This window comes from Fusarium proliferatum (assembly GCF_900067095.1).
Source record: "Fusarium proliferatum ET1 genome assembly, contig: FPRO_scaffold001, whole genome shotgun sequence".
Taxonomy (NCBI): domain Eukaryota; kingdom Fungi; phylum Ascomycota; class Sordariomycetes; order Hypocreales; family Nectriaceae; genus Fusarium; species Fusarium proliferatum.
In genome coordinates this window covers 5,831,123-5,853,567 of record NW_022194790.1, presented here as the reverse complement: position 1 = coordinate 5,853,567, position 22,445 = coordinate 5,831,123, and the positions used below count along the sequence as shown (strand labels likewise).

The window sequence follows — 22,445 nt, the reverse complement described above, 5'->3', positions numbered from 1 at the left end:
CACTGATATGAGAGGCCTCGTCACTTCTAGACTCATGAGTGGCGTACGAGACAATTCGAAACCGGTTCCATGAACTGCAAGGAACCTGAACCATTCTGCGACAAGCCGCACGCGATTGATGTCATCATAGTGGCTTGGCGATAAGGTGCTTGCGTGGCTGAATTTCAGGGTCCTACACAGCCACCATGTCAACCAATGCGAGCTCTTCCACCGTAAACCAGAGGGAAACTGTTGGGGAGCATGTGAAATTGTGGAAATATTGAAATGGCGGCGATGGTGACTTATCTAGATATTTTGTAGATACTGCGTTTTGTATGATGCGCTGGTGCACGGAGATCATCGCTGTTTTTCGGAGCCCGAAGCGGGTGTCACTCGGGGAATGCTAGGAAAGCTTACCCGAAGCCGGTGATCCTCGGTTTAAGCTTACACAAAGACCGAAACGCTGTCTTGTAAACTTCATTTCGCAACCGTGATAATAACACATTCTCTTCAGCTCTTGAGAGTGACACTTGTCACTAGACTTCCACCATGACACAAATACAGACCTCCAGCGATCCAGAGACTCTCCATCTCCCCCGCATTCTCTGCCTTCACGGCGGCGGCGTCAATGCACAAGTCTTCGAACTTCAATGCCGCGCTCTCATCAGAAGTCTCGCTTCCTCACTGCGTCTAGTCTTCATGCAAGCACCCTTCATCTCAGCGCCTCACCCAGACATAGTCAGCGTCTACGGTGAATACGGCCCTTTTCGGCGCTGGCTCCGCTGGCAGCCCGATCACCCCGAGATTGAAGCAGAGGCCGCCGCCGAGCTACTTCGGAACCAGGCCCGCAGGGCTATGGACACCGACCCCGGCACCGGAGAGTGGATCGGCATTTTGGGGTTTTCGCAGGGCGCTAAGATTGCAGCGAGTTTATTGTGGACGCAGCAGAAAGTGACGGAGCAGTTTGGTGCAGAAGAAGCGCTGACGCAGTTCAAGTTTGGTGTTCTCATGGCTGGGAGAGCGCCCTTGATTACGCTGGATGCTCGGCTGCAACATCCCCCGGCGGTTGTTGATGCGGCACTGTTGAGCTCCGAGTTCAAGGACTTCCCCGAGTCGAATGTTGGCGACCATGTTTTGAACATACCAACACTGCATGTCCATGGGCTTCGCGATCCTGGACTCGAGCAGCACCAGATTCTAATGAAGACATACTGCGCAACTGGTACAACGACGCTGGTTGAGTGGGATGGTGGGCACCGCATACCGATCAAGAGCCACGATGTCGACGCCGTGACAACTGAGATCTTGAAGTTGGCAAAGAACGCAGGCGTGAAGCTGCCAAACTGAATATCGCAAATGAATTCTTTTCTTTATTTCCCGACAAACCAAGATACACTCAGAATTTCTGGTTTCTAAGCTGTTTATTCACATAGACTAGACAAGACTTTAATTTTAGTATCATGTTCTTATTTCTTCTGTTTTCTTGCTCCCTGATCACTTTTAAGAGTTTTGATCTGGAACCTATGTGGTATATTAGTTGATGAACTTCCCTACATCAGGACGGCTTCAGAGAAAAGCAAGAGTATACAGAGATCGCTTGTTAACTTACTAACCACCAGTGACACGAAAGGAGGAATGGCCTTACATACCAAACCCGAGCCGTTCCCTTTTGCTTGGATTTTACCTCTCCGGTGATGAAGACGCACAAGAGCAGTTAACGACGTCTGTGGTCACTCTCAGCTGCTCCTCACAGAGAGTGTAGTGATAAACTTGAAGGTAATTATTCTTTCTGCCAAAATGTAAGTTTTCGAATATCTGATGTTGCCATGATTTTGATATATGGGCGCTTCTTCGGTTTGACAGCTTTGGGCTACTTCTTGGCCTCTGCAAACAGCTCTTTATTACTGCTGTCGCCGTTGCTGTTATGCCTAAGTATATTATGAGAACCAAGTTTTGAGTGCCACACAATAGCTTCTGCATGCTGATAATCCTGGATATGCTGATCGTGGTGATGGTCTCAAGCGTGAAACCGAATTTTCGTCGATGATCTGCCGTAGCGAGACAGGTCTAGTGACCTCAGTTAGAAGTCCCAGCTGGTAGATAGCATCACCGTGGGATCGAATCCCCTTCGGATCGATCGAGGAGGTTTGTATGACGACCTTGCTATGGCAGTGCTGGTAAGCAACCATATCCCAAGCTTCCACAACTCCAGCCCCTAGAGCAAGCTCTGATGTTCCCCGTATAGTAATGATAGGTGGCTGCCCATCTTCTCGCGCCCTCTTGTAGCGAAAGAGCATCGCTACACCTTTTTTGCCGTTCCACAACTCCATTATGTTAAGTCTCGGCATCTTGGATGCAGCGGCGGCAGCATTTTGAAGCATTTCATCAACATGCAGTGGGTCTGCATCTCCAGTGAGGACGTTTGAAGTCAGCGCCAGTGAAGTAAGTTTACCCCACGTCCATGAATCCTGAATCTGAGGCGCTGCGAAGAAGCGACTGGCATCGACCATAAAGGAGGCGGATAGTATCTCAAGGTGTAGGCTTGTGCGAGCAAGCCTCTCGCTCACAGCTCGGCTTGGCACCCTAATAGCGGGAGCCTGGTAAATTTCTGCGTAAGACTGATCGAAGTTCTCGAATATTATTAACTTGCGTAATGATCCCCTCTGGGGGAAACTCTGGATGAGCTTTTGGTTCCCTGTTTCCGATTGGTTAGCGGCTGCATCAATTAAGCTGTCAGAGATCAAACAAGCACTTACATTCATCGGTCAGGATTTTCATATCACCCAATTCTCTCCAGGGTTCATAACAAATTTCCTTTATGTTTGGGAACCGCGTAAGCATGTTCGTGATTGCGAGTGAATTCCATCGTCGGCGAGTCTGTTGGCGAAAGAGCACGACCCCAGCGACAGGCACAGAGGGGAGACTCCGCCACCACCGCATCTCAGCTTTATAATCAGGGAAAGGTCCCCTGCCCATGATCTCGTCAAATACGTGCTCGACGGCCGGTTTCTCCGGAGCATGGATATGCTGTCTGGTAACCCAGCCATGGGCTGGGTCATTCGCGATGGCTCCGCGTTCGTGTCCATGATGAGATGGCACACCTATGTCGGTGTCCGAGGAGAAGCTGAGGTACTTGAACCAGTGCTGGTTGTCACTAGGCGAGTAGACACTAATATCGAGGACCAAGTCACCACGAGGCTCCCATGCGCTCAGTGTTGTGAATAATTTTTGAAACGCGTCCACGATGAATTGGTTGTCAACTTCGTCCAAGCCCCATTGCCTCCTGTCAGCGCTCACGCATTCTGTGCAATCGTACTACTTCAGTTCCACCCGAAACCAGATATAACGAATGTGGTTTCTTTTTCGGGCGAGAATGGCTTGAGAGTCAGGGTCGGTAAGGCGCGGTACTGTCAGACTGATCTCGGCAAAGTTGTGCGGCTCGATCATTGATCGCCAAGCTGGGGAAACAGCCGCAAGCTGACTGTACTTCCCGCCGAGAAATGGGAGCAGACCAACAATCATGTTCTGAATCTCTGCAGGGAAGCGATTCCAGGATATTGTGTCCATGGCCATGTTTTTACTAAGCTTGCAGTAGGTTGAGTGTCAAAGATCGGAATTAGCGTGGACTGAGGAGAATGTGATGCTGTATAGCTCTAGGTTCGGACCTTTGCTTTGGGGTTGACGAGATTAGGATCGAAAGCCGGCTACTTCTGCCCTTTTATACTTGGTCTCGCTTAACTCAGTCATGACTTTGCGCCTTGACTTTCAACAGCAAAACCTACACAAACTACTGTATAAGCTCACCTTATGTATGTTTTGTGTGCTCTGTGCTTCAAGCTGGATCATTATCACAGAGGAGCAGCAGGCAGGCACTTATTTATACACCTTCAGAGTTACTTGTATGGATATCTAGCTTTACGGCCAAAAGCAAAAGCTTAGACAACAGTAAGAGCCATGGGTATTACCTGTTCCTTTGTGCCTTGGGGCTGAAGCCTCTTCCAAACTCTTAACCTTATTACACTAGAAACTCACAAAATTAAGTAGTGACTATAGGCCCAAGCTATAATTATTTAACCAATAGCTGAGTATTAGATCCTTGTTTTATTTTTGACTCATCTATTTAGGTTGTTGAAGACAGGTATTCATGGTGTAGCTGCGGTATGTTGGTTATTAGGATCAGATGACTGGTAGGCTTGCTATACATAAATTATTGACTTTCCAGCAGAGTTTCTGGTTTAGCCCTTTGACTCCGCAAGAGCCATGTGTCTTTGATGTTTATTTACCTGGATCTCATGACCAACCAAGGAGCACAAGACCAGCTCGATGTGTCAAGGAGCATGGGGGAACGACCAAGCTTCAACAATATCCCATCACCTCCTGTCGCCCAAATCGCGCATGGTTTGGTGGTCTCCGACAGTGCCAGGGAAAAGTGTGGATGCATACTCAACCATGCCTATTCGATAAGTGAAAGAGACTATGCAGCTGGCTACAATTACCGAAAGATAGTGATTCAAGTAACTTTCCAGAGGCAAATACCACAAAAGCCGTTGGACAATCGAGTGAGCCGCCCCTAGGCGAGGCTATGTGCAAAGGGAGCTTTGGGAAGAGCAAGGTGTGGAGGATGTTAACCTGATACTTAGCTAGATATGGCTAATGACTTTATCCACTAGATAACAAGAAAGCAATAAGCAAGTTACCTTGTAGCGGTCTTGTAAATTAAGATGAGGCTACATTGTGTCGGGTAAAGAGGCACTCGTGACCTTGCGTTGAAGGTTGATGGATGCTGTAGATTCACGCCATTTGCGCGTCAGCTTATATCTTGATAATATCAGTGGCCTTGGTATAAGTACTTGGAAACATCCCGGTGCCGGTATATGATAGGAAATTCCCGGCGCTTTGTCAAGTAGTCTGGACGCGGTACGATAGGTAGGTGGTAAGGTCAGCGGTTTTTTGGGTAGGGCATTTAGACAGATGCAAGGCATGTAGCTTCGGTAGTGTGGTGATGCAGTGCGTGGTCTGTTTGTGTGTTCCTCTTACGCAGTGATCAGATGTACTCTTGATGCGTCTAAAGCTGGTTGACATTCAATCTCGACTTGGCCAGTAAGTCCGGAAGGCCTCGATTTCTTCCGCCGCGCTAGATTAACACTTTCCTATTCTCCCTCTTCGCCCTGCTTCTGTTCCCCCCATCTCCAGTCCGTTACGCTAAAGATATGCTTCCTCCCTGTCCCACTTAGCTCTACGGTACGCCCACCGGTTGCTAAACTCCACCAGTCTAAGGCATCGCAAAGGTCTCCTAACCGCAATGAGTCTGGGATTATGTGGAGTGATCGTATCAACGTATTCATCTGGAAAGAGTGCTAGGCGCTCGAATACGAGAAGGGTTGAAGTCGTCGACACGACGTACGTGTCAATAGATAAATTACATTTATTGTCATGGCCCGATGTAATAGCGACCTGCATTGGGATCAGACAATATGAGATCACTAGAACCGTAGTGCTCCATAGCATCTGATCTTATTATCTGACAGCCTAAGGTGTAAGATGTTACTTGAAGTAGATTAGCAAACTGACGTTAAATGGATCGGCGCCCTTGCAGGATCGAGGACACCGTCACTCCCCTAGTATCGAGCCTACGGCAAAGACTAATCGTCATCCATTGAACTCTGGCGCTATCACACTGGTTTTCATTTATTTTATCTTTCTTCAGCACGAAGGGTCCCCATGCAGCGTTACTTTACATCCTTTCGCACCTGAGGATATCGGCACTTAGTTTCACGATAACTGGCAGAACCAGCCAACACCATAAAGCGGCGCCAGATCCTCGTATCAAATACGACTGGAAGATGTCAGTCAGACACCATGTAAAGGCGAAATACCGAAATACGTTCGTTTATTTATAGAGACTACTTATTTGAAGTGCTCAGAAGATGTATAGTTAGTTATGGAACCGATTATGGCTTCGGATCTTCTCGCGTTTCCGAAATGCTCTCTGTTTTGGCTTCATACCCCAAAACGTGCCTAAACCTCGCTTTAGCTACCGGAGCCTCCGGGGTAGGGAAAACAGCGGAATGGCTTTCACCAAAAAACGCTGACCCCCGGCCAAAGTCTGTCCGCTGTAGGTAAGACGTTGGACACTTGGTCCTCCAACAGACCTATCACGGGGCTAGAAAAATGTCGATTGGCGATCTCGCTTAGACGATCCGGATATGCCAGGTAGAGCCTTAGACAGCGTAGTGATTAGCCCTATATGTCACTAGCGCACACTCGCGGCTTCTGATGTCTGCGCGAAGGTGGAGCGCGACGATGCCCACTTTGGCCCCCAATTCACTCTCACTCTTAATTGGGCTAGCCTAGAACTGTCAACAAAACGTAACGCCTGATTGCACTGGAGACGCCATACATCAGGCAAGGAAGCTCAGCCTCTCCCCAATGAAGGCGACAAGACGGCGTGCCAACTTGCGTTCTCTCCATCCTCAACGTTTATAAACCCATTCTCCGTATCGCCGGAATCTTATCGGCTCAGTGTGAACCCCGCTGTCGATCAAATTTCTTGGCTTCCTAGGACTCTCGTTTGTTAATTCAGGCGTGCCCCACATGATAGTGGAGGTGTTTGTTGTTGATTCTCTCATCAGGCTGAGGAGCCAGGGTTTTATCCTCTTGTTGTCCAATCGGACATTGGCCAAAGTCTCAAAGGATCTAGAATGAACTGATCTGCGGGCTAAATCTAACGCCACAGCTCGTCATGGCATAGACTTTGACAAACAAGTTCAAAGCTGAACGTCTTGGATCGAGCTTCACGCACTACCTCCACAAAAGGGACAAAGCCCATTGGACTGCATTCGTCGAAAAGGTTGCGACTGTGTGCAATTACAAGGGTACATTTCGTACCATGAACTGCCAGGCGATGCTGATCTGCTTAGCACTCTCTGTGAGGGGCGTAGGGTTATGATAAAACGCTAAACATGCCAGGGCACTTGCAACCACGTGCAAACCGTTTTTGTTCAACCCGTTTTCTCCGCCGCTCAAAGTCTATATCACAAAAAGTAGAACTTCGTCGGTCTAAGTCATCGCAAGAAGTCGGTTTAGGATCATGTAATAGAAAGGAATTTTCCCGAAATACACGTAAAGAGGCTCACTGGCTCTATTTGAAGGGCACTGCAATCACTATAGCCGATGAGCGCTAAGATAGAGAGCTCCAAACCATGAAGTGATATTGAGGCTCTTCAGCTGTATTTTGAGGCTGGATCCTAACTTTAGCTTTGGCGAGGACGTCCACTCTGACGTGGTGTGGGTCACATGTGTGCGAGACCTCTCCCTTGGATGGTTTCGCAATGCTAGAATACCGGTTGGTTCATCATGTCCGCCGGAAGAGGAACCAACAATGTGATGCAGCTGGACAATGGAAGTGAGATAACATGTCGGCGACGCTTTAAAACCAGGGGGTCCATCTCGCAGTGAAGAAACAAGACGTGTATTTACCAGCTCGTCTTGTGTTCTGGTCAATCCTTTCCTGTGCCACTCTTTCACTCTTCCTGATACCACTGGCGATATGGTTCCTCCAGCCTCTGCCTTGAACCCCACCGAGTATATGTCAATTGACACAGTCGAAGATGCCCGTGCAGTTGTCACTCAGTGTATCAATGGAGGCCTACAGCTAGTTCCTCGCGGCCCAGATGATCGAGAAGCTGCTCAATTCTCGTGGCCGCCGAACGCAGTCTTTGTCTTTGAAGTTTTGGACCAAGTGTCCTGCCCACCCGCATGCTCTGAAGAATTCGAACCCAAATTTTACATCAGAGATATCCCGAGTGACACTCGAGTCAGTCTCAGGCGGAAATCCATAACAGTCGTGGTGGACGGTCGAAGATATTGTGTGGTTGTGATTCTCAGCTCGCAGACCATTACGAACCATTATGGGCATCCTCATTTGCAAATGCTTTGGCCCTCAGAGCTGAAACTATCAGAAATCCATACACCACCTCAAACATATGCAGCAGGATTGGAGGATACTCTACAAGATACGAGAGATTCGAGAGTGAAATGAAGACTACACGACAGCATTGAAGATAAGAGGGTATTTTCAGCAGTGCCGAGACTTGAGCCGGGATCAGTCTTTGGTTTCGAAATATCATTTTTGTATGAAGTTTTTAGTTATTAGCAGCTAGGATCCTGAATCGCCCATAAAATTGAATGGACTTCGCAAATCCTGTGATCAACCTTGCCCAGGACATACCTCTCGCATCAATAGCATGTTGACCGCTAGATTGCATCTTTCCCTCCACCATCTACACAACAATGCCAGCGGGTCTCGCTCTTTCGAGGGCAGCTAGAGGTGGGGTGTGCAAGAGTGTCTCTATGACCATCGCTTCACCGCTGGAGAGTCTAGAAGCGTCAAAGTCCACGACAGACAGTCACCGGGTCGAGCATGATTTCGGAAGGCAGCAAGATAAATTAAGGCAGCCGAATGCGCCCAGCCGTTGGCTTCATCACGCTTTTCTTGAGAAGCTCATGTTCCGGTCGATCATGCGGTAGATCCGTTGTATCCAGTAGTGTATCCGTCATGAGAAGAGCTAGGACAGATGGAATTTAGCAGACCTGAGCTTGGCGCCACCTTCGGCCTTAACCTCCCTGAAGAATAAACACCGGCCGTATCACGATCAAAGCAATTCATCCAGCCGATACCTTGGCAGCCAAAGCCGAATTACATCGGACCAGTATTGGGGGCACAGGGGAAGCAAGAGCCGCCAAGTAACTCTTAACACCATCAGCCTGAGAGTGTCGCACGAAGGGAACCGGTCAGGCCATCCCACCATGGGTATAGATGGCTATAGACATGCTGTAGATATTGCATAGCTACTTAGAATGGCTCGTGCTTGATAAACGCAGTGTTGACTATGACTGTCGCGTGGCCATCGTCATCGAGGGGACTCCAAGAAGAGCGGCCCAAGCTATTACCGAGGTTCATTCAAGTGATTACTGGAATTACTGTAGATACAGACCCGTTTGTATTTCTTCCTCGACAGTACCATCTGGATTGGTTCTCGTTTCCGCATCGCATCGCGTATCAGACTTAGCCCTTGTTATACTGAGTCATGGCCTCCGTGCTCGCTAGTCGATTGTGAGGGATGCCGCCCCCCTCAACTTGGCTTCATTTATGTTTGAATGCAGGCATCTTGTAGAGCTGAACCGTCTTTCCAAGTATCAAGCATATAGAGAACAACAAGGTTGAACCCTGTATCCGTTCACATAGATTGGTCGCCCAAAGTACCCATCAACGAGCACTGCACTGTTGTTTCAATCGAGGTACATCTCAATTCCGATGATATTGGTACCCCAGGACGTGTTTGACATGTCTATCATCACCCCGCCTGCTCCCACGGAGGGTATTAGTAGGGAGAAAGCTCGATACATGGTTTTCCCAGGCAGCGTTAACGCGCAAAACGCATCTATACACAAAGTCAAAATTACGACTGAATCCAGAATTACTATCTCACTCCTGCTGTAACGAAAAGCATTACCATTCACAGGATAGTAATAAACAGACAAAAATTGTTACGGGTTGATGCCAAATACGATTGAGCTATACTGAAACTTGGATGTACACCTGGGGGAAGAATAGCCTTACAATAATTAGTGCCAGACGCAGAGTTACTCTTCAAGTCATCACGGAGTTACACTCAGACATGTCTTGCTTAAAGAAACATTTTCCCCATGGTATCAATGAGACATACCCATTGCAGATACGCTTGCCAAACAACACAGACACATGGTGTCCGACTGCACGAATTAAAATAGCACAAACCAGATGTTGGTAGACACACCTTGATACCAGACGTTTTTTCTGTAGCTTGGTATAATAAATGTAGTTGGCCAATCTGGCTTTGAAGGTTGGCTTGTTCAAGTGCTTCTGAGGCAGTCCGCCCATAGTACTTCAATATTCACAGCTTAAGATGTCAACATGCCGGGATCGATCTAGCCGTCCATCTTCCCTTTGATGTCGACCGGCACAACGAAAGCTGCATTGAGCTTGGATGCCATGTCTAGGCGCTAAATATATGTAAAGAACAAAATGGTAAAAGGACTGGATGAGGATAGCTAAACATGTTGATGAGCGGCGTCCCTAGAAGCTCGCGTGTAGAGCAGTTGAATGGACAACGTTTGCGTACGGTGTAGATGCATTTCTGGACCGGACACACAATGTTGGCCTCACCGCACGCACCTCTGAAATGTTGCTTGTCCAGCCCCTGAATCTAAAGTTCAAGTTCTGCCAAGTCCTCTTCACACATTGCGTTACTGGCCCAGCAGTTCCATTTGTGAAGCTGTACCATCCATTTGTCCATTTTGCCGATTATTTTAGTCCTATTTGTGATTTGTTTTCATAGTTTGCAATTCGTCTGTGAGCTTCAAACATGAGCCTCGTTCCACAGGTCTCACCATTGCGATCCCTGTTGTAATGCCGCCCTCAAAACCTGCCACATTTACAAAAGCTGCAATCCCAGACCAACAGGTCGTAGAAACACATTGATATGCAGTAAAATAGCGACAAGAGGCGAAGACGCTGTTTCCGTGGCAGTAATTGAACGATTGCTTTGAGAGCTCTAGCTACGTAATGATTCCCCCCACTGATGTCTGGAACTGGTTAAAAAATATTGGTTGACTCTCTAGGACCCTAGGTACCTTCGGGAGCCTCCAAAGCTCTCGTACCCAAGCTTCTTTGTTGGCCCACGGACGAATCAGGTATGATGATGACCTGGATAAGCATAAGCGACATGCACGGCCGCTGACCGGCATGTGTTCAATCGGCATCCTTGCTCTTCATAGTTAGGATAGCAAAGCAAATTTGATTGCTCGTCTGGTCGAGGTTCGTCGAACCAACATGTCGTGAGAGTCAACATCCATTATGTTGTCAGTCTAGCTTTAGCGTGAAGCATCGAACTCCATTCCGGGGAGGGTATCCGATCACAATCTAGACATGGGCTGGGGGACAGGGTACGAAGTTCCGCGCATGAGATGATTGCATCATCTCCTTGCTTGGGGTATGTTGTGCGAAGCATCCTGCTCCTGGTCGAGCTGATCGTCCTTACAGTACTTTTCTTTGACATCTCCGACGCCGACGCTATCAGTCGTGGTTCTTCAGTCAATATCTCAAACCAGATCAGTTCGGCGACTTTCATTCCGACACAGAAGCCCTCTTTACTAAATCTTTTCCACCATCTTTCTCACCCTGACTGTCTAGGACACCGCACCTTGACTCTTTATCGGTACACATAAGCATACATGTTTCAGCAGCCCTTTAACTAGCCTTTTCTGCTTCTTCTCTCTCATCAGGTGCTGCAATAACTTTCACATGGCCCTGGAATATCGACCTCAAGTCCGCTGGCATGGCAGATCTCGCTACATGTTGCCATGGTATCGCGGTCTTTCCACTTGTTTTATAGTGTTTGGCACTAGTATCATTTGTCGTCTGTCGCTACTTTGAGAGCTTCGGATTCCCCAGTTTTGTGAGAAGAATGCTCGTAGAACTGGGCTCTTTACGATCTACACAGAAAGAAATTATCGAGGAAGATGGATGACGAGCGATTTTGTGAGGTCTGAGTTACCACGGTCGTAAAGTTTAGTCCATGAACATTGTATCATACAAACAACATCATCAGAACAGCTAAATTGCGAGACTAGCTTTTCCCGGAAGAGCATCATTATTCTTTCTCACATTCGAGTTTTTATTAACTTGTTGTTCTGTAGATTATAGCCAAATGAGTGATGGCTACTGATAAATACAACTGTACCACTGAACGTGAGGTAGGGGACCATTAAACAATCTGATAAAAGAGAATCTTTGCAGGAGAGAGAAGAAAATAAAGGAGGAGAGAAGGAAAGAATAAAAGAAGTAAAGTTGAAAAGAAAGAAAAAGAGAAGGAAGAATAGAAAGGAAGAGGCGGAGAAGGGAAAGGCCCTGGCGACTGTGCTGTTATGTATAAGGTAGTCCTCAGCTGTGAACTACTTTAATTGCCCTTTTCCGTACCAATACCTCCAGGAAAAGTCTTGGATAAAAAAACAGCTGAGTCTCTTCTCTTCCTCTGTGTAGGGCTAGATCCATTGTTCTGTCTTGCGTTCTTTCTCGCATTTCTGCGTGAAGTTTCGACCTCTGCCTCCCTGCCTTGTGAACGTGTAATGACATGCCCTCTGTGGACAAGTTCCGGAACTTGGTCACCGACATCATCCTCATGTTGAGAAGATGGAACATAAAATGCTGGCCAGATAACCTGCATGATGTCGTCAATTTCTATCGGCTGAGACTTAGCTCTCGGCTGGCCCTGGTTTTCTGCCCGCGTCACCAAAGGCTCCCGAGCTACGCCGGATAATCCGGCCTTGCTGTTGCGTTGGGATTCCAACGATGGTAACGGCACCCAGTCCTCAGGCATACGCAAAGAGAATACTGGGCGGACTGGCTCCAATAGTTGCTGAACAATTAACCAGGCCTTGCATGCCTCCAATGAGACCTGGTACAGGCGTGCTTTCAAAGTTTCCTTCTGTGAAGAAGGGACCAAGTCGGCAATGGCATCAGAAACTTGATCAGCAACCATCTTGGCACGAGCTTCTCTATTTCGGGCTTGCCTTGCTGGCTGGATCTTCAGCAAAACCGCACGCGTGAAAGCTTCATGCATTGGATCCTCTGTCTCTAAATCCCGTAGGACATCTTCGAAATCACTGTTTTGAGTGAGATATGTTGATCTGAAGACATGATCGGTGAGAGCCATGCTGTAGATCCTGAGACCGGCAGCAACCCTCATTTGCTTAGCGGCTGGAGAGTTAGAAGCAGGGAGAGGGATAGTGCGCTGGATGGAAGCGTGATTTCGAAGCCTTCCCCATACTGCGGCGTCAGTCAGGCATGCTTCGTCTAGAGCGATCCCAATGGACGATTCCATGAGGTTGAGCGCGTTCTTCAAGATACTATCCAAAGCATCTCCACTACTCAAGCACATTAGAAGTTGGCTGTAATAGCACTCTGGCTTTAACGTACACTTCGGCTCTTCTGGCCTCAAAGTTGTCAAGCTCGACAACGAAAGAATGAAACGTTGTTAATCTTCCGCGCACTTGGTCTAAGCTCGTAGTTAGACCATCTACTCGCTTTTGCATAGACTCCCTTGCACTTTGATACGTTGCCGACTCTTTCTCTGCTTTCGTCAACTTTTCCTGCTGCGAAGCGTTAGTAGCCTCGAGTGCATTGATCGTGGACTCCTTTTTCTTAATCTCATTCATCAACTGTTTGGCATATGATGACTGCATCTCGAGCTTCTCTTGCAGCGCCGTCAATTCATCTTGGCGTTTTTTGATGCTTTCGTCGGCTGCTTGTTTTGCTTTGAGGATTGCCTCGTTCTGTGCCCTTTGAGAGCCGAGCTGCTTCTCAAAATCGACCTTCTGTCTCTCAAACTCAGTCTTATGTCGAGATAGCGCTTCGATGTTCGTATCGTATGCGTTTTGGAGCTTTGTTTTGTCTTGTTTGAGTTCTTCGTTCTCTCCGACGACTTGCTTCAGGGTATCGAAACCGCCCTCGGAACAGTACTGGTGAAGCAAGGTCACCAATTGGTTGATGGCATCTGACGCGTCTCGGCGAGGCGACAGATCCTTCACTCCCTGCACTCGCTCTTCGTTGTGCGACGGCATTCTGATTTAGGATAAAGTTTGCAGGTTGCCGGAACATTTAATTAGTTCTGAGTATCTAGGAACCGGAGGAAATTGGGCATTATAAGCGTGGGAAACGACGGCAGCCTGATCTGTTGATGAACTTGGTCTTTGGCTAATATTGATAGTCAAACCTGGTCGTTTGGTGGGCCTCCCTTCACATCATAGATGCGTGTGTATGTGAAGAACTGTTGGTTGTGTTGGTTGTGTTGGTCACAGCCTGATTGACAACAAAGCCCGCAGAAGTCATTCAATGCATTCATGATGGCTACCAAAACCGCTAACGATGCAAGCAGAACCGATTTGTTTGTATTTACTTTTCATCGTAAGTTAGGCAAGTACGCTGAGAGATCAGGTCAAGTCATTGATATATGCGATAAATTCAAGAAACTTTGGGGCATCGACAGTGCACCAACTTGCGAGGCACACTCATCCCTCTGCCAGCTGTCATACCACCCACATTTCAACAGAGAAGCGGAAACACCTGCCTGGGTGTAATTGGAGGATGCCGTGGGGGTAGCGTACGCGATTCCCATGCTGAATAAAGTGATTCGGTCTTTATCAGAATGCTGCGCCAGTTTTGGCAAGGAGTTCTTCGACTGCTAGGCTAGCGAAGTAGACCTCAAAATTATCGTTTGCGACCACTATGTTGTATGGCACAGTTCCTTGGGTAGTTTAGGTGGAAGAAAATGGATCTGCACTACAAATCCCTATCACTGTCCTCCGAAAAACCTGCTAAACCTATTCTGAGTCAGCTTCTCTGCTAGGGTGGCCCTTCAATCCCCCGTGACCGAGTTTCTTCACATTTGGCTTTCGATCACGTCGCTCTCGTCTAGACCCAATCCTCGGGGGTGCTATTATGCCTCTCCATATTTTTGTTATCTATCGGCCTCCGCGAGCTCCGGGCTTTTATTCCGAGGGTTGTTTCACATGGTAAAACTTTACCCAGGACTTTATGCTGAGGAGCAAGAATCGAGATATAGTCGTTTGTTCACCACGGGGTGGACCCGACGAGTTTAAAGACCCCTATATTCGAGCTTATCAACGATAAAAGCAGACTTGGAATATCCCATCACCCCTACGCTTTTGCATCACATACTTGTAAGCATTTACTTCTAGCTCCTAACCATTGTCTGTAACATGCCGTTAGAAAACCCACCGATTAGCTGCACGGATCCAATTTCAGTGGTCAAATGGACTGCCACTTTACGCTCATTCGATAATGTTGAATTCCCAAGATCGGGTTAAAGCATGGCGTGCTTGCTTCTGACTATTTCCGATAGACCGTACATGTACTCGACAGATATGAGAAGCTGATGTATCTTGCGGTGAGCTCGATCGTATACCAGTAGAATCAATATCTTGTGCAAAACCGAGATCCTATTCCAGGCTGATCCCTTTACCGAGAGCTTTTGCTGTTAGTATGGCTGACTGGGATATGCACTAATTGTCGATTCGACTTGGCTAGTCGCGGGATGGACCGCCCCGGATCTAAGCTGTTCTACTCTAAACAGATCTTCTGCTTTGCCTGTAACAAGGGCTAGCAATCTGGACTGAGAAGTCCAGCCCTACTCGGCAGGCCCAATCACAAGGGGAACGGCCGCGAGATGGAGGGTGAACTTGACAAAGGACCAATTATAACGATGTGACCACGCAATTGCGGGGTCTTGAAGATGAACTCCTTGACTATAAGAAGCGTACATCTCCCTGTGAGGCAGTAGAACTTACTCGCTTTCTTCCATCCTACATCATCATCTATCGTCAGGCCGTCAACTACTACGAACGAAGATAAGTGTAAGTATGGCCTCAATAGCACGGAGTACACGTACACCGGGCAGTCAAGTGACGCCTCCATAAATAACATCTTCTGTGCAGGATATCTAAACCGTATCATAGCCCGCGATCATAATCAGTTGTTCTCGTATACGTCGCGTAATCCTTATACACATACTCAAGTACTATAATACCATATAATCGGAAGATAGTGTAGTTCGAGAAGGTCGTCGCTTGGCAGGTCCCTTCCGCGAATCTTCGACGCGTCTTGAACACTTATCGGCACGTATCGTATTGTTCCCTTCGCGATTGGGCATGCAGATGTCGAACCAGAGCAACGAAATGGAATACTCCTTTGACGATAGCGTCAATCGGGATATTGATGTGCCAGATGCTGAAGCCTTGTCTGGGACCTCGTGCAACAGCGAAGATCCAGTTGTTACGACGATAGGGCTCTTAGCTACTGATGAGAATGAAGAACAGGTACAAGAGGTGATTGAGGATCTAGAGGGTAACGGGATACTCCGTCACCTGCGTGCTGTAGACAAGTACTTAAAACTAGGCGAGAATAGATCCCTTCTCAATAATCGACGTTTTCCAGACAGCGAAGGGAATGACCTCATGTGCAAGTCTGCTAAACATAGAGATACACTTGATCTTCTATGCGATATACATGATCTCCAGAGCTCGAATGAACCTGTTGCGGCCATGACGTATTTTCAGGACTACAATTATGCTATTTCTCATTTGGATCGTGCGAAATATCTTTTGCGTCAGTGGTTGGCTCAGCGATAAGGTGTAGGCCTTCAAATATGGAATAGATGAGGAGTTGAGCCGCAGTGGTTCATTTGCAGCAAAGTAAGTTTGATGCGCCTGTGGCTACCCTTGTGGATAGGGTGTTTGCAGCTCGGAAAGAGTGGTGGTAGTGGAGAAACACAGTTTGGATGTTGTCATGAGTTCAAGTATTTTGATGTTATATGAGGGACAGTACCGAGATTGTTATAATGATTTACTTAGTTATATGTTTCAGTTGATTGCAAAGCTAGGATGTCACGTATGAAATTGCCATACAGGGCGCGCGATACTATTGGGATTGTGATACCAGTAATCTAGAGGCACACAGTGAACGAGCATCCTCTCGGTCTTTGTTCCATACGTTTTGATGGAATCTTGATTACAGACACGACTAACCACAGGATAGGAGCTACAAGCCAAGACGCTAATTAGTGAAGAGGCCGGTAGATTACGAACGGCGATTAAGGCTTCCAAGTTCGCCAGGCTATCTAAACTAACGTCAATCTACCCGCAAATGCCAAGCTTCCGTGATATCTTACGGTCCATTGCTATTCTTATTCTAATCTTTTTGCGTCGGGTCAATTGACCTTCCATAAGCACATACCAAGCTAAGGCGTAGGGGTCCCGCGTTCTCCACGAGCTGTGGTCGTATGTGATACCTGAAGCACCGAATTGACTCATTTCAGAGAGAATTGCCGCAGAGGAAGTTGCTGCGGTCATTATGCTTCTTGACTGAATCATAAGGCTCTAGGAAGGCTGAACGGGGTGCTTCCATGCCTGATATGCTATCCAAGCTTGATACGAACTTACAGCAAGCGATGCTATTCCCAAGAGCACAGCAAAGATGACTCCGATGAGCGTAGCCATCATTACATGTCTCGCACCACTTTTTCTCTGCATGGACTGCTGGAGCCAGCCACGAGGTCGAGGGGTTTGAAGCTCGTTGTATAAGTCTGCCAGTCGTTCGGCTAAGTAGACATATGGAATGCTCTCTTCTCCCACACGTCTGACGGAACTGAATTCAAAGTTGAGGATGTCTGGATCGAAAGAGCATTTCGATATGAGTGAACGGAGAAGCTTCTTGGATCTTGGATCCGAAAGCGGGAACAGAGTTCCTTGTAGAGAGTCCAATATCTCAAGGACTAGTTGGCGTGGTAATACTCCTCTGCATACTGTAAGCAACCTGAGAGTTCTTGTTTGCATGGACCTTACCTCTTCAGCGAAGAAGACGGACTGGAACAATCTCCAGCATCCCGAGTCACTCTCAACTGTTCCTTCAGAAAGGTGGTGTAGTGGTAAACCTCGAGGTAGTTGTTTTTTCTATCAAAATGCAGGTGGTTGCGAATATCTGATGTCGCACTGATAGTGATACCCAGTCGTTTCTTCAGGTTGACGGCTCTGAGTTCCTTCTTTATATCCGCAAATAGCTCGCTATTGTTATAGCTTAGCACATTGTGATTACCAAGTGGAAACGAGTCTTGCACGTATTTGCTGAGAGGTACATCTTCTTTCCAGTGAATTCGATAGGTCCCTTTCTCGAGTCTGTCAGAAGAATGATGCAGTGCTGAAGGGTCGATCATCAGAAGTGCCTTCACGCCAAGTGCCACTGCATCGACTTGACTTGTTCCATCAGTCTGATGTGAGGTTGTATTCGTATTCGCACAAGTCAATCGGCACAGTTCCGATAGAGTTGCGTCCGGATTGGACTTTAAGATGGAAACGACCTGAAACAGATCCTCGTGTGTTTCTATGCGTCTTTCACTCGCAGTGGTTGCGTCCATGTACGCCGAAACAATTGCTTTGTAGTACGCAAAATATCGCTGAAGCTGAGGAATGCGACCGCCGATGCAGCGCTGATGGATACAGGCATGAGGTCGTCGTTCATTGCAGGACTGAGACAGATCCCATGACCACAAAGTCATCACTATGCCCAGATACACATCTTGACTGAATTCATTACTGATCCTTGATGCCATTGTATGTGGAAGATTAGAAACCGTGATGAGTTTCAAGACCTGGAATGCGCTTCGATTCAGAAAGTCAGGGGGAGAAACCTCGACATTATTGCAACTTTGTAGAAGACGGCCTGATGTAGAGTCTGGTTGCAGATCTAGGCTTGAAAATCGACTTCGGATTGGCGGTGGTGTAGTGATTGGTCGGATATGTGATACTCATGCAGCTACTTATGCAGTCTTGATGCTTAGCCACCGCCCTCGAAGCTGAGCCCCAAGCGCACTTGTCACGTCTTACATATGCTGCCTTCAACAGTTTGAACATTCTGTAGTCGGTCGAATCTTCTATCAACGTCAAGAAGTTTAATTGTACAAACTTCGATATGCCGAAATGACGACCGTTGAAAGATGGCAGGGGCAACTGCCGTCCCACCTGAGAGGCGGCGAGGGAAGTTCAACCCAGGTGGCTACCCAAGATAGCCCAGATGTCGAATGTACGGAAGGCCTGAGGCACAAGTTGTCAAACTGGCGAGCTTCTGTTCCTTTTCGCTCACCTCCAGATATCATATCGAAACCCGACCAACGAGTTGATCCCAAGACACCACAGTACGAGGAGTCTGATTCTGGTATCGGAATCACCACGCCATCATCTCAGGATGATCCAAACGAGCCTCCTGGCTTAGAGCTTCCCGGGGCTGATCTTAGGCATTTCGACAGGCCTGTCTCTGACCGCCTGAAAGCGCGATTCTTCGACATCAAAGTCCTGTACACCCAACCACTACTAGATTACATCCTCAAGAGGAAGAAGAACCCCGGAGATATCTCTATGAAGCTGAAATACCTGGGACTCAGTTCACTAAGCGCCCAACTTCATATCGTCATTCAATGCGAAAGAAAGATCGCCAAGAGAGTGAGAAAGTTCTTCGCGCAAGGTCATGTTGAAGAAGAGCTTTTGCCTGACTTTCGGGTGTTTGTGCTGGAAAAGGCACTCTTGCGACTGACGGATGACGAGGCGATAGAGGTTCTGGCAGACTCTGTGCCAGAGAGAACATGGTGTGGAACGCCCATCAGGCTGAGGCGAGGCAATGTGTCTGTCGTAGCGACTTTTGGTGGTATTATTGTGGTAGAAGCCACTCACAAGCGTCTAGTTGGCTTGACAGCTGCCCATTCTCTGAAGAAATTGCACAGCCCTCTATCTGATCAGCTCTTGACGCATGATAGAGAGGTGCCCTTCTCATCCTCATCCTCGGACGCTTCCGAGAGCGAAAGCGACTCTGATTGCGAGTCCACGATCACGACTGAAAGCTCAGTGCAGCATCCTGAGCACTTGGATGGCAAGGGACTGGACACCACTGCGTCTCAAAACACTTTGGAAATCGGTACCATAATTTGCAATACATTCGATACTCCAATGGCTCAAAACTATGACTGGGCTATTATTGATTTGAGCCAACAAGCGACATTACCTAATAGAGTTGTCCAAGTTGGACAGTCTGACTCGTCAGATTTTGAGGAAGAAGCCGACCTTGAACCCATCATATTCCCAGTTGGGAATCCTTGTGTATCAGTGTCTAGGCAAGTCATGGTACTAAAGAAAGGTGCCAAGCCGATTGGAGAGATGTCTCTTGACACTTCCTCTGTGCTGATATCCCCCGGATCATCGTTTGTTGAGGTCTATGATCTTGCCATGGAGCATGGCTCTTGTAAGTGAATTTGGGTACTCTGTTATAAACAGCCGACTAATGAGCCCCCAGCGTTAAATCCCGGTGACTCCGGCTCATGGGTAGTCGATGCGAAGACCTCGGTATTATATGGTCATGTTGTTTCAACTGATGCCTTTGGAGAGGCCCAAGTGATGCCCATTCGTTCGACTCTCGACAGTATTAAGGTGCAGATGAATGCCACACGGGTATTCCTGCCCAATATTGATGAGATCAAACTGTTGCAGGAGGAAGTGAGGAGTCAAGCACCAGCCAACCTAGAAATTTCACCGGTCACAGAAGCATGCGAAAAGCAGGAAGCTGCACAGGCAACTCGCCCAGAAGATATGAAGGGAGGCCAGTCTGTGTCATTCCCACCTTTCAAGGAAGCCCCTGGTGAGTCTTCGTCTAAGCCCGCACTATCTCAACAAGATATTGTTGCGCAGAGCCTCGAGATCGCTCGTGAAAGTCCTGACGGGGCTTCGTATCCTTCCATCAGAGAGATCCTTGAATCTGCCCTGGAAGAAATATGGGCCAAAGTACAGGATCAGCCTGACTCGTATATTATGACGAGAGATGAGTTTGCCGTCTTCAATTTCTTCCAGGGTCGCTTCGCCGGTGATAAAATGGCAATCTCTGCTCGAAAGAGATTTTGGGAAGCAGCAGCATCTGTAGACTCTTCAGAATCTACAAAGACCGAAAGTAGTGATCTTGCTCAGATTGACGCCATTCGGGAGCTGGTCCAGGCCTCATATCGACGCGCTGGTACACATGGCACAGATTTCGCCAACGTGGCTACTAAATTGTATAGACTTGAAATGACTCTTAGGCGGCTGCGAGATGAAGTCGCCGAGGAACGAAAAGAGTTGCCTATGCACATCCAACAATCCTACACAAATCATCTCCATTCACTAGTCGAGGATTGGGATTTCGCAATGAAGCGAGTCAATTCTTTACTTGATACGTATCATGAGGAGATAAGTCTTGCCGGGGAGGAGGGTTCCAAGAGTGGTGAACTGAAGCCCATAGAGCCTGTCTTAGCTGGTAAAAGGATGGCAATTGAGCTGCTACTAGACTCAATCCAGTTACAAAAGCCTCAAATTTACGATCAACACCAATCTTACCTCGAAGAAATCAAGGACAAGGTCGACCATATTGCTGCTCACCTTTTCGCCCACTGGAATGCTGAATCCTTTTCAGGAGGGAATGACGCTTTATGGCGACATTTCCAGCTACTGCTGGAGAAAGAAGGATTCTCTTCTCAAGTCCTAAGCAAAAAGAAGGTGAGCTATATAGAGTATTTGAAGCTCTTTGACTGATGCTGACATGGAGCAGGATATCCTCATGGCCTATATCAACGACCTTGGATATATTGCCGATACTACGACCAATAAACTCTCTCATGCCCCTAAATCCCTTGACAACCCTCTGGAAACTGTCCCTCGTGGCCAAAAGAGGCCAGGCATGGAGCCCAAGTTTGATGCAACTATACAAATGGATCTCATTACAACAAAGGACATTATTGCCCTTGATAAAAGGGATTCAGTCATGCAACAGATCCAAGCTAGGCTCGCATCAAGGGGGGCAGACACTCTACAACAGGCCTTGACAGCACAGGTTTCGCCAGTAGGAACTTATCTCCCAATGAAGAAAACATCACCAAGCTATGTCTCATTGCCCACACACAAACGTAATAACGATCGGCCCGGTCTTGCTCAATCCTCTCGACACATGGCCCCCGATCAATATGGCAGAAAAATAGCCGACGATGCCCATTGGACGAAGATATCACGCAAACTTGTCAGTGTCGAGGTTCTGCAACAAGCCGGCGTGCGATACGAAGCAAGACCAGATTATGTAGCCATACTTGGTAATTTATCCAGAGAACAGGTGGCAAAGCTCGTTCACGATAGTGAAGCGACGATAACCTCCCGTCCTCCACCGCCATATCTTGAAGGCGGAAGTTCTTCCGGGCAAGGACATCCTGTGTTCGCAAACATCGATGACGAAGAGGTGTCCTTCATCCCTCTGATCGAAGGCGGCGACAAGGATAACGCAGCTGTTCGAACACATCGCAGGGGGACTACCAAGACTCGTCATGGCGATGTCGCATGGTATCCCCCGCGCAAGGAGGCCGAAAAGAAGCAAGAAAAGTCCGGGCGTAAACAAGAGGCTTTATACGGAACCCAATTTGATGGGCCTGATGGGCCTATTATACGCACAAAACGCAACCCTTACAGGAGAAAGAATGGCAGGAGTGGACTTCATCACAGCGTAAGGTCCTATGATAAGGGTGTTCCAGGTGGTGTAGTTGGAATTGGCAGCGCTGCTGTAAGCTTGCTCAGTGTGCTATCTGAGGCTGCGTCAGCTATCTAGACACTGGATACGTGTTATTTACTGTTTTTAAGTTTGAATCTTAGTAGCCGTATGCAAATCGTGGATTGATATAAGAACGCGAAATTGAGGCGTCGAAGGTACAAACATAAACCTCGAGCCTATGTTACAGGGATCCTAGGCTGGCTTTACACAAATGCAGCCAAGCAAGTACGCTCTTTCGCAATGACCT

General features: G+C 47.7%; 7 protein-coding genes across 7 annotated transcripts; 4 read left to right on the top strand and 3 right to left on the bottom strand.

Annotated features, from left to right (window-relative positions):
- Nucleotides 1-528: 528 nt before the first annotated feature.
- On the top strand, nt 529-1,326 carry FPRO_00200 (uncharacterized protein; the record flags this gene model as incomplete). Its single annotated transcript, XM_031225655.1, has 1 exon — nt 529-1,326. The coding sequence occupies one exon, from the start codon at nt 529-531 to the stop codon at nt 1,324-1,326; it is 798 nt and encodes a 265-aa protein (XP_031076270.1).
- Nucleotides 1,327-1,916: 590 nt separating this feature from the next.
- FPRO_00201 (uncharacterized protein) lies at nt 1,917-3,552 on the bottom strand (the record flags this gene model as incomplete). Its single annotated transcript, XM_031225654.1, has 3 exons — nt 1,917-2,674; nt 2,736-3,259; nt 3,299-3,552. 3 exons carry the CDS (start codon nt 3,550-3,552, stop codon nt 1,917-1,919), a joined length of 1,536 nt encoding a protein of 511 aa, XP_031076269.1.
- Nucleotides 3,553-7,528: 3,976 nt separating this feature from the next.
- Nucleotides 7,529-8,020, top strand: FPRO_00202 (uncharacterized protein; the record flags this gene model as incomplete). Its single annotated transcript, XM_031225653.1, has 1 exon — nt 7,529-8,020. One exon carries the CDS (start codon nt 7,529-7,531, stop codon nt 8,018-8,020), a length of 492 nt encoding a protein of 163 aa, XP_031076268.1.
- Nucleotides 8,021-11,978: 3,958 nt separating this feature from the next.
- FPRO_00203 (uncharacterized protein) lies at nt 11,979-13,641 on the bottom strand (the record flags this gene model as incomplete). The annotated part of the gene is made up of 2 exons (XM_031225652.1): nt 11,979-12,945; nt 12,998-13,641. The coding sequence occupies 2 exons, from the start codon at nt 13,639-13,641 to the stop codon at nt 11,979-11,981; spliced, it is 1,611 nt and encodes a 536-aa protein (XP_031076267.1).
- Nucleotides 13,642-15,753: 2,112 nt separating this feature from the next.
- Nucleotides 15,754-16,227, top strand: FPRO_00204 (uncharacterized protein; the record flags this gene model as incomplete). The annotated part of the gene is made up of 1 exon (XM_031225651.1): nt 15,754-16,227. The coding sequence occupies one exon, from the start codon at nt 15,754-15,756 to the stop codon at nt 16,225-16,227; it is 474 nt and encodes a 157-aa protein (XP_031076266.1).
- Nucleotides 16,228-16,974: 747 nt separating this feature from the next.
- On the bottom strand, nt 16,975-18,203 carry FPRO_00205 (uncharacterized protein; the record flags this gene model as incomplete). The annotated part of the gene is made up of 2 exons (XM_031225649.1): nt 16,975-17,392; nt 17,440-18,203. The coding sequence occupies 2 exons, from the start codon at nt 18,201-18,203 to the stop codon at nt 16,975-16,977; spliced, it is 1,182 nt and encodes a 393-aa protein (XP_031076265.1).
- A 367-nt stretch (nt 18,204-18,570) lies between these two features.
- On the top strand, nt 18,571-22,255 carry FPRO_00206 (uncharacterized protein; the record flags this gene model as incomplete). The annotated part of the gene is made up of 3 exons (XM_031225648.1): nt 18,571-19,882; nt 19,934-21,162; nt 21,215-22,255. 3 exons carry the CDS (start codon nt 18,571-18,573, stop codon nt 22,253-22,255), a joined length of 3,582 nt encoding a protein of 1,193 aa, XP_031076264.1.
- Between the last annotated feature and the right edge of the window lie 190 nt (nt 22,256-22,445).